The 12125-nt window shown below is 41.8% G+C and overlaps 1 protein-coding gene across 1 annotated transcript in view; it reads left to right on the top strand.

Annotated features, from left to right (window-relative positions):
* Positions 1 to 2770, top strand: part of itgav (integrin, alpha V) — a 103023-nt gene extending 100253 nt beyond the window's left edge. Inside the window, exon 30 of the mRNA XM_072261724.1 lies at positions 1505 to 2770. Coding sequence (XP_072117825.1) covers positions 1505 to 1606 — 102 coding nt within the window. The 3' untranslated portion in view covers positions 1607 to 2770. The remainder of the gene's footprint in view (positions 1 to 1504) is intronic.
* Positions 2771 to 12125: the final 9355 nt, after the last annotated feature.

Genomic DNA, 12125 nt, shown 5'->3' with positions numbered 1-12125 from the left:
ATTGAAACTACTAAAGAGAATAATGAACCAATGAAACTAAAATTGTAGACAGCCAGAAGATATTGTAATTAACACTGCAGGAGCATGTGTGGAAAGTAAAAGAGGCAAATGAAATTACTCAACTTGGTAAACCATAGATTTTTGGAAAGATGTGGTGGTTTAATTAATTACCTGAGCTAGTTATATAAAAAAAAACATATTAAAAGACAGGCGCAAAGTAACATAATTACATTTGTAATGTTTGGAATAATAATCCTCTTCAAGGATGAGGTTTAAGCTTTAGGTTTTATTGCTGGGTGCCAGCTGTGGCTGGTAAATCTGAATAAGTCTGTGTAAATCCAAACATAGCAGGGATTTGTCATGATTATTTAAAAATCAGTAATTGAACCTTAATGTTGGGATCTGTGCTTTTCAGGTAGATTATACGATTCATCCAGGTGTTTATTTAGGATACTGGAGTGTTCTGAATTTAAGTGCTTCACAGCATCTGGTAGCTTCCATGAGAGCAAAAGAGAGTGTCTTGATAATCTGTGGATATTATAGAAACGTAGAAAACCTACAGCACAATACAGGCCCTTCAGCCCACAAAGTTGTGCCGAACATGTCCCTACCTTAGAAATTACTAGGGTTACCCATAGCCCTCTATTTTTCTAAGCTCCATATACCTATCCAAAAGTCTCTTAAAAGGCCCTATTGTATCCACCTCCACCACAGTTGCCGGCAGCCCATTCCACGCACTCACCACTCTCTGCATATTTAAAAAAAACTTACCCCTGACATATCCTCTGTACCTACTTCCAAGCATGTTAAACCTGTGCCCTCTTGTGGCAGCCATTTCAGCCCTGGGGAAAAAAGCCTCTGACTATCCACACGATCAATGCCTCTCATCATCTTATACACCTCTATCAGGTCACCTCTCATCCTCCATCACTCCAAGGAGAAAAGGCCGCGTTCACTCAACCTGAAGTAGAAGTAGGTTGTTTTGTTTTGGATAACATTATGACCAGAATCACCAACTCTAGTTAAATCCAAAGAGCAAAGCATTCTTTAATTTATTATATTGCAAAGTGCCAAATGTTTATAAGATTTTACCCAGTTGCTGGAAGGGAACAGCTTTAGTTTCTTTGAAATGAAAAGAGATTTGTTCATCAGTGATGTTCTTGCCAGCATCAACTCTCTGAAGTTCTTAAATGAAAAGTTTAAATGTTTTCAGTAAATTCGTGCTTAGTACTGATGAGAGGTGAAAATCCTTCATCCTACAGTACCTTCCTACATTTTCAGCAGGACCAAAATATTGGTGTAGAGTCGTAGAACGGAAATATCAACTGTTCCTCCATCCACCATTTCCTGACCTCCTAATTGTTTCTATCTTGTTGTTTTATTTCCAATTTCTACAATTTGCATATTTTTAGATTTGCATTTGCACTAAATGTGGTATTGTTCAGTGATGTGATTTAATTTAGAAGGACTACAATGTTTTTTTTTTACACATATCTACATGCAGATTGGTTTTTTCAAACGTGTCCGACCACCGCGTGAAGATTCCATCGAACGGCAGCAGCTTCAGCCGCAGGAAGTGAACGGAGACGGGACTACAGAAGCTTGAGCACCACTTGATGTTAAATAAACTGTCCAAACAGACCTAAGCCCTGGACTTGAAGTGAACAACCTAACTAACGTGGTATGAAATGAACTGTCAAGAATGCAGTCTGCATTAGCATCTTCATTTGTAATGACATGGTTGTAGGTACAATTGTTGAGCAAGCGCAATATAAATTTAGCTTTGCTGGTTCCTACTGATGTGGTTCATGTATTTCATTGCACTGAGTAGCACTTCAAAATCTGCAAAATGCTGCAGGTTTAAATGATGAAATCCTTGGCCACAGTTGCTGATACATTTGCAGCAAACTGTTTTTCATTTTAACATTGGAAGTGCAATATCACGATGGGTTAGTAGATCCTCACTGAAAAGCAAATGATTGTCATTTAAGAATAAGACCTCTTAAATGTACTAATTGCTTACATTTGTGAATTAACATCTTTTTTTTGTAATATTACCTGACTGTTGCCAATATACTTTGAGAAAAGAAAATGGTTTTACAATGAGAATGTATTTCTAAAAGAAGTCTTGGGATGTGACTTGATCGCCCATATTGGGTGAATAGAGAGAAATGTGGCTTGTAGTTTTGTTGCTTTTTATTTTGGTTAATGGTGGGAATTATTGAGCAAATGTACAATGCACTACAGTGAAGTATTTTGATACTCCTTGCTGTGGACTCCTCTTACCAGAAACCTTTCTGTTTCTTGGTTGCACTCTTTAGCATTACATAACCCAGACTGTCACAGATTTGTGTAACTTCATTGAAACCCTAAATACAATTCACTGCCCCATCGGATCATCACATAATATTCAGCTCACTCTTTTATTCTTATTTATACAGACTGACCTGTTCTGAGCTGACAACCAGGTAGTAATGCAATTGATTTTTTTAAAATTGCTTACATTTGTGAAGTGTTGATAAAGCTGTTTGATTACTAATGATAACTATGCTGCATTTAATAAAAATAAAATGCACAGATATTTTCAGAATTTGTTTTGATCAGAATATCAGGCAGTCTTTCTGCTTGTAGGTTTTAATTTTTTTCATGAGTAAATGAGTATTTTGGCATGTATCTTTTAAAATTTACACTTGTTCTTTTGATAGCTTATATCTATGGGGTAATTGTATTTCATGGCTTTTTAAAGGGAATAAATGGGTTATGAATTTCAGAGTCTGAGTCATCCTTTGAAACTATAGTCACTGATTCATAATCATGAACAATTCTGCAACACAATGGTCAGGAAATGAGAGGGTTAAGACCACATTTGCTCATTGATGAATAACTGGAAGTATTGATTTCATATATATGGAATAAATCCTGACATGGCTGAAATTCCTTTTGATTCCATAGCCCAAATCTCAAAGTAGTAGTTGCTTGTTTTCCACAAGGCCAGTGCCAAATCTGTATTTGTCTGTTTTGCAGAAATGTCGGTCATTTTTTTTTAGTAATTTTGTATAGTTGGTATGTGATTAATGTAACAAATGGCATTGTGTATTGGTTGTTTTAACTGCTCACACAGTTTGTATTAAAGTCTGAGGCACCTGCATTTAGGATTTAGAGTAAATTTAGTTTGTGTGGTAGTCCTACCACACAAAATGTTCCTGTTCTAGACCTACGTGGTGACACATTAACTTCTGGCAAAGGTGGTGCATTCACTCATTAATCTCACTTTTACGTGAGTTGAGCTTCTCAAAATTGCAGGAAATTAGCTCAAGGGGAGGTGGTGAGAGACAAAAGAACATTTTGCAATTGTTTTGTCAGCAACTGGAAAGAAACAGATAGCTCTTCGGGAAATTATCCTTTATTGGAAAAGATTTAATCATCCTTTCCAAATTGTAATCTGTCATTTTATCTAATTCTTTTACTTCCTGACTGACCTCTCTATTCCAATTGCAGTAATGCTAAAATTTGTTTAATCTAACTGTGCTTCATATTTTTTCAATTTTTCCAAAGACATTCTACATGTTTTCAGCTTTGAATACCAATGGTCAATTCTTGGTATTATATTTTTAAAAGCAGACATTGTTTACTTTTAAAAGTGACCAGCAGCACTCTAAGGATGGACTTAAAAATGTTAGGATAGAACCGAGAATATGCAAATTGTAGTACACTTAGAACCTTTCACACAATTCTAGAAACATCCTCACTGAAATCTACAAAGTTCACTATATTGGTATCTCACAGAGGGTGTGTTTTTAAAGATGGTAATTTTTTTTTTAAATATAGAAGCAAAGAATTTAATATAATAACAGATACTTAATTGATCCCAAAGCAAATCAGTGTCACAGTAGCATTACAAGTGTGTAGATATACAAATATTAGAAGAGAAGTAAGACAGAACAAAAAATAAGTTACCTCAAACAGTCTAACTGGAGGGGGTCATCACTTCCTCTGCTATAAGTTGACTCATTATGGAGCCTAATGGTCAAGGGTAAGAAAGGCATCATATAGTGCTCTTTGGAGCAGTGCAGTTGTCTTGTCTATCACTAAAAGTGCTCCTCTTTTCAGCCAAGGTGGCATGCAGAGGGTGAGAAACATGGTCCAGAATTGCCAGGATTTTCTATAGGATACTTTGTTCCACAACAGCATCCATGAGATATAGGAGAAGAATTAGGCCAATTCGCAATTCTGGTCGCCTCACTACAGGAAGGACGTGGAAACCATAGAAAGGGTGCAAAGGAGATTTACAGGGATGTTGCCTGGATTGGGGAGCATGCCTTATGAGAATAGGTTAAGTGAACTCTGCCTTTTCTCCTTGGAGCGACAGAGGATGAGAGGTGACCTGATCGAGGTGCACAAGATAATGTGAGAGGCATTGATCGTGTGGGTTTTCCAGGGTTGAAATGGCTAGCACGAGAGGGCATAGGTTTAAGGTGCTTGGAAGCAGGTACAGAGGAGAAGTCAGGGGTAAGGTTTTTACGCAGAGTGGTGAGTGTGTGGAATGGACTGCCTGTGGCGGCGGTGGAGGCAGAAATGATAGGGCGTTTTAAGAGGCTCCTGGATTGGTACGTGGAGCTTAGAAAATAGAGGGCTATGGGTAAGCCTAGGTAGTTCTAGGGTAAGGACATGTTCGGCACAGCTTTGTGGGCTGAAGGGCCTGTATTGTGCTGCAGGTTTTCTACGTTCTAGGCCATTCAGCGCATCAAGTCTGCTCTCCATTCCATCATGGCTGAACCCAGATCCCACTCAACCCCATTCACCTGCCTTCTCGCCATATCCTTAGTTTCCTGATCAATCAGCGCATCAATCAATTTCCGCCTGAAATAAAACCACAAACTTGGCCTCCACTGCAATCTGTGGCAGAACAGTCCACAGATTTTACTACTCTCTGGCTAAAAAATCTTCCTCCTTACCTCTGTGTTCTAAAGGGTCACTCCTCAATTTTGAGGCTGTGCCCTTGAGTTTTAAAAGCTTCCCAATCATCCAACTCCCCACTCACTTTTGCTACTTTGTTTGTCCTTTCCTTGGCTTTTATGCAGTCCTTAACTTACTTTGTCAGCCACTGTTGCCTACCCCTGCTATTTGAGAACTTAGTCCTCTGTGGGACATATCTATCGGGTGCCTTGTAAACTATTCCCAGAAACTTCAGTAATTTCTGCTCTGCTGTCATCCCTGCCAGTATCCCCCTCCAATCCACCCGAGCAAGCTCCTCTCTTGTGCCTCTGTAATTCCCTGTATTCCATTGCAATACTGCTACATGTGACTTGTATTTCTCCCTCTCAAATTGCACTATTAAGTCAATCATATTATGATCACTGCCTCCTAAAGATTCCTTTATATTAAGCTCCCTCCTAAGACCTGGGTTATTACATAACAGCCAGTCTAAGATGGCCTTTCCCCGAGTAGGCTGAAGCACAAGCTACTCTTAAAAAGCCGTCTTGTAGGCATTCAATAAATTCCCTCTCTTGTAATCGGACACCAACCTGATTTCCCCAAATCCCCTTGCATATTGAAGCCCCCTATTACAATTGTGTCATTACCCTTACTACATGCCTTTTCCAGCTCCCTTTGCAAGCTCAACCCCACACCTTGGCTACTATATTATTCCCATAATTTTTTTTACCCTTGTAATTTCTTAACTCCACCCACAAAGATTCAACATTTTCTGACCCTATGTCACCTCTTTCTAAAGATGTAATTCCATTTCTTACCAGCAGAACCACACGACTGCCTATGCATTCCTGTCTGTCCTTTTGATACAAAGTACTGTATATCCTTTGATGTTAAGCTCGCAACTATGGCCTTCGTTCAGCTATGACACAGTGATGCCCACAACATCATACCGACCAGTCTCTAATTGTGCCATGAGTTTATCCACCTTATTCTGAATGCTACGCATATTTAAATACAACACCTTCAGTCCTGCATTCTTCACCATTTTGAATTTTGCCTCTGTGTACAATTTAACTCTTTGCTCTGTTTGCATTATGTCCAGTTTGACTCCTATAACAGAGCACAACCCCAAGTAGAAGATTTATACTGGTGACAACAGACTGGTAGAACATGTGAAGGAGAAGCTTGCATATTCCAGCGGACCTCAGTCTCCTCAGGAAGTAGAGGTGACTGGCCTTTCTTGTACACAGCCTCTGTGTTGGTGCTCCACTCAAGTCTGTCATCCAGGTGCACTCCCAGGTACTCTTTAAGTCCTCATCACATCCACGTCGTCGTCACCGTCAATAGTAATAGGGAGCAGTGCAGGCTTAGCCTTCCTAAAATTATCATTATCTCCTTTGTCTTACTGATGTTGAGCTGCAGGTGATTCAGCTAGTACCATTTGACAAAGTCCTCCACCAGGGCCCTGTATTCATCCTCCCGTCCTCCCTTTATATATCCAACTATAGCTAAGTCATCAGAGAATTTCTGCAGATGACATGACTCTGTGTTGTATCTGAAGTCAGAGATATACAGGGTAAACAGGAAGGGAGCCAATACAGTCCCCTGTGGGCCCCAGGGCTGCTTATAGCCATGCCTGACACACAGCTCTGAAGCCACACAAACTGTAGTCTGCTGGTCAGGTAGTCCATTATCCAGGATGCAACAGAAGTGCCAATCTGCATTGAATGGAGCTTCCCCCCCCCCCCTCCCCAAACAATGGGGGCTGTATGGTATTGAAGGCACATGAGAAATCAAAAAAAAACATTATCCTAACAGTGCTGCCCTGCTTATCCAAATGGGAGTAGGCTTTGTTCAGCAGGTAGACGACAATATCGTCAACTCCAATGTGCTCCTGGTAGGCAAACTGCAGGGGGTTGATGGCAGATCTGACCTTGTTTGGAAGAGAGCCAGGACCAACCTCTCTGGGGTCGTCATGATGTGTGAGGGCAAGGCCACAGGACGGTAGTCATTAAAGACTTTTGGCTGGCCCTTCTTGCGTATTGGGACCACACACGATGTTTTCCACACAGCTGGGATCTTTTCCAGGCTGAGACATCAACTGACAACGTGCAGGTGGACTCCACTCAGCTGCTCAGCACACTCCTTGGGGTTCACACTATCCAGTGCTTTGGTGTGTATGAGTTCCCCCCAGAGTCCTTCTCAATGGCTCCGGAGTGAAGGTGAGACAACAATGACTGGAGAGTTGGTGGAAGGTGGGGGCTGGGGGAGGTGAAGATCGGGACGATAGCAGTTGGTAGGTGCAGGGCAAGGAGGGGATGTAGACAGTGGTAGCCTGTGTTGTTCATCCACATGTTGAACTGGAGGAGGCATTGGTGCTGAAGGAGCATTGCATGCCTTGGTACCTGAACTGTTGTGGACAGGCTGGCCATTGTCAAACCTATTGAAGAGTTGGTTTAACTCATTAGCCCATTCACAGCTGCATTCTGAGGCACTACAGCTTGGCTGACTGATGTCATGCACTGCAAGGTGAAGCTCATTTAACAGTCTAGGATAGCAACTATCATCATTTTTCTAAGGGTTTCGCAGGAGGGAATGAGTAGTTAGCAGTCAGCACAGACTTGGTGGGCTGAAAGTCTTTCTTTCTATGCTACCTCTATCTGTGACTCTGAGAGGAAGCTGAGGAAGCTTTGGCCGTTATCGGCTAAATGATTGTGCATCATTGCCATTCAGGTTCATGCTGCCAAGGACCACTTTTATGTTGTCAGCCCTTATATCCTGGGCTTGCATTGTACCCGCTTTTTGCATTGATAGACATTTAAACTAGCCACAGTTACTGCAGGTCAGAAGCCAGGTGGCTTGTCAGTCAGTTGGTAAAGAGATTGGTGGCTCATTAGGCAAGTTGTCTGAATTTTCAAAATGCCTTGTTTGAGACTTAACTATTTGCAGTGATTATCTATCAATTCTCCTTGTTAATTAATTTGGTCCCATATTTCAGCAGTGTTTTGTTGGATTGTCATTTGAGATAGTTGAATTTCCAAAGGGAATAAAGTGTTGAAATATCCCTCAGGTACGAAGTGCACAGGCAGTCAATGAAGTGGTTCCTACTGAAGGGAATAGTGCCCCAATAAATGAATCTGTCACAGATCTACTCCATCAAGTTTGATGTTCAAGTAAAAATAAAAAGAGTAATAATTGACATAACAAATTTCTTGACCTACAAATCAGTATTAATAAACCTGAGCAACACACATCAAAGTTGCTGGTGAACGCAGCAGGCCAGGCAGGATCTGTAGGAAGAGGCGCAGTCGACGTTTCAGGCCGAGACCCTTCATCAGGACTAACTGAAGGAAGAGTGAGTAAGGGATTTGAAAGTTGGAGGGGGAGGGGGAGATCCAAAATGATAGGAGAAGACAGGAGGGGGAGGGATGGAGCCAAGAGTACGAGAGGATCATGGGACAGGAGGTCCGGGAAGAAAGACGGGGGGGGGGGGACCCAGAGGATGGGCAAGAGGTATATTCAGAGGGACAGAGGGAGAAAAAGGAGAGTGAGAGAAAGAATGTGTGCATAAAAATAAGTAACAGATAGGGTACGAGGGGGAGGTGGGGCCTTAGCGGAAGTTAGAGAAGTCGATGTTCATGCCATCAGGTTGGAGGCTACCCAGACGAAATATAAGGTGTTGTTCCTCCAACCTGAGTGTGGCTTCATCTTTCCAGTAGAGGAGGCCGTGGATAGACATGTCAGAATGGGAATGGGATGTGGAATTAAAATGTGTGGCCACTGGGAGATCCTGCTTTCTCTGGCGGACAGAGCGTAGATGTTCAGCAAAGCGGTCTCCCAGTCTGCATCGGGTCTCGCCAATATATAAAAGGCCACATTGGGAGCACCGGACGCAGTATATCACCCCAGTCAACTCACAGGTGAAGTGTTGCCTTACCTGGAAGGACTGTTTGGGGCCCTGAATGGTGGTAAGGGAGGAAGTGTAAGGGCATGTGTAGCACTTGTTCCGCTTACACGGATAAGTGCCAGGAGGGAGATCAGTGGGGAGGGATGGGGGGGGACGAATGGACAAGGGAGTTGCGTAGGGAGCAATCCCTGCGGAATGCAGAGAGAGGGGGGTAGGGAAAGATGTGCTTAGTGGTGGGATCCCGTTGGAGGTGGCGGAAGTTACGGAGAATAATATGTTGGACTCGGAGGCTGGTGGGGTGGTAGATGAGGACCAGGGGAACCCTATTCCTAGTGGGGTGGCAGGAGGATGGACTGAGAGCAGATGTACGTGAAATGGGGGAGATGCGTTTAAGAGCAGAGTTGATAGTGGAGGAAGGGAAGCCCCTTTCTTTAAAAAAGGAAGACATCTCCCTCATCCTAGAATGAAAAGCCTCATCCTGAGAGCAGATGCGGCGGAGATGGAGGAATTGCGAGAAGGGGATGGCGTTTTTGCAAGAGACAGGGTGAGAAGAGGAATAGTCCAGATAGCTGTGAGAGTCAGTAGGCTTATAGTAGACATCAGTGGATAAGCTGTCTCCAGAGACAGAAAGATCTAGAAAGGGGAGGGAGGTGTCAGAAATGGACCAGGTAAACTTGAGGGCAGGGTGAAAATTGGAGGCAAAGTTAATAAAGTCAACGAGTTCTGCATGCGTGCAGGAAGCAGCGCCAATGCAGTCGTCGATGTAGCGAAGGAAAAGTGGGGGACAGATACCAGAATAGGCACGGAACATAGATTGTTCCACAAACCCAACAAAAAGGCAGGCATAGCTAGGACCCATACGGGTGCCCATAGCTACACCTTTAATTTGGAGGAAGTGAGAGGAGCCAAAGGAGAAATTATTAAGAGTAAGGACTAATTCCACTAGACAGAGCAGAGTGGTGGTAGAAGGGAACTGATTAGGTCTGGAATCCAAAAAGAAGCGTAGAGCTTTGAGACCTTCCTGATGGGGGATGGAAGTATATAAGGACTGGACATCCATGGTGAAAATAAAGCGGTGGGGGCCAGGGAACTTAAAATCATCGAAAAGTTTAAGAGCGTCAGAAGTATCACGAACATAGGTCGGAAGGGATTGAACAAGAGGTGATAAAACCGTGTCGAGGTATGCAGAAATGAGTTCGGTGGGGCAGGAGCAAGCTGAGACAATAGGTCAATGAGTTCGGTGGGGCAGGAGCAAGCTGAGACAATAGGACGAGTTCGGTGGGGCAGGAGCAAGCTGAGACAATTAACAGGAATAAATTTGTTAAATTAATTCTCCAGAGGTCTGAAATTCATGAAAGCTAGCAAGATAAATAAATGCACAAGGAAGAGAAGACTTTGACAAACTTCTGTATATGTGTAGAGGAGTGTATATTGACTGGCTGCATCAGAGACTGGTGTTCAAACACTAATGCTCTTGAATGGAAAATCCTACAAAAACTAGTGGATGTGGCCCAGTCCATCATGGGTGAAGCCCTCCCAACCATTGAGGACATCTACATAAAACACTGTTACAGGAAAGCAGCATCCATCAGCAGGAACCCCCACCACACAGGAATGCTCTCTTCTCACTGCTGCCATCAGGAAGAAGGTACAGGAGCCTCAGGACTCACACCATCAGATTTAGGAAGTTACTACCTGTCAGCCATCGGGCAAAATGTTCCCACAACCAATGGACTCACTTTCAAAGACTCTTCGTATCATGTTCTTGATATTCATTGCTTATTTATTTATTATTGTTATTTCTTTTTGTATTTGCACAGTTTGTTGTCTTCTGCACTCTGGTTGAACATCCAAGTGGGTAGTCTTTCATTGATTATGTTAATAGTATTATTCTATAGATTTAATGAGTATGCTCACAAGAAAATGAATCTCAGGGTAATATATAGTGATATAAATGCACTTTGATAATAAATTTACTCTGATCTTTGAATGGGGTATGATGGTTACATAATTTTAATGGAAGAGGTTTGTGAATGGACAGTATGGATAATTATCTTGTGTCTGTGCTGTCTATTTTAACCAAGCAGAATCATGTTCCAACATGGAGAAGCTGCAAACCATGAAATCATGCATACAAGATAAACCTTTTAATATTTTTCCAGTAAAAACAAAACCTAAAGAACCCACTCAAAGTAACATCAGTACATTAAGAATTTATTTTCTAGTCTGAAATTATTGCATTGTAAAGCCAGGAGTTTGCTTATCATGTGGAAGAATATGGAGCATTCAAGCTGAGCAAAAGAAAGTTGGAGCAAAGTATGTCCAATCTGAGTGAAATAGGAACATCAGATTTCTTTGTGTAAATGGTTTAACATCCCATCTGAAAGGTTGCTGAGAGAGAGAGAGAGAGAGTAGTCTTATTGCTGCAATCCAATTGAGAGTTGAATATGTATTTTGGTTAATTCTCTGAATTACTAAGCGATTACACTGATAATGCCTACACCATCATAAAATACCCCAAGCTACTTTAGCATTGTGTCTTCAAGTAATTTGATACTGAGCTAATAAGAAGGAGTTAGGAGAGATGACTATTTCTGTACAATGTATAAGATTTTAAGGAACATCTCAAAGGAAGAAAGGTTTTGGAAGGCAATTCCAGAACTTGATGGCTTGGTAGCTGGAGGCATATCTGCTGCAACTGAAGCAATTAACATTGGAATTTGCCCCAGCTGAGAATTGAATGTGTGCAAAAATCTGAGAGTTGTAGTACTACAGAGTGATAGAGAAAGGAAGGAACAAGGCAAATGTTCTTTTTAAACCAGGGTGAGAATCTTAACGTCCTTTTGTTGCTAGAACATGAGCGTAAGTTTTGGGAAGGAATGTACTGAGGAAGAACTTATTTTTCACAGAATGCAGTTATGACCTGTAACTCAATATTTGTATAGGCAGTGAAAGTAGAACCCATTGGATAAGTATAAAAGGAAATGGAAACGTACATAAAGGAGAATCATTTACAGGGCTATAGGGAAAAATGGAGGGTTAGTCCTGCTGAGCTTGTCATTTGAAGACTTGGTATTATTTGGATAATTTGTTTTGGACCTATTCCATAATTCTTGAACAATTTAGTGATATTGTGTGATGCTTAAACTGCTCTGAAGAGTAAATTACGACAGAGAAACTTTTTGAGGTGCTCAGGTGGGAGGCTGGATGGGATGCACTGGAATAGAGAAGTCTAGGGTGGGAATTTCAGTCACCCATAAGCAATATTACGGATTGGATGCGG

This window comes from Mobula birostris, chromosome 6 (assembly GCF_030028105.1).
Source record: "Mobula birostris isolate sMobBir1 chromosome 6, sMobBir1.hap1, whole genome shotgun sequence".
NCBI lineage: Eukaryota > Metazoa > Chordata > Chondrichthyes > Myliobatiformes > Myliobatidae > Mobula > Mobula birostris.
The sequence above is the reverse complement of the archived record's forward strand: the minus strand, read 5'-3'. Positions and strand labels throughout refer to the sequence as shown.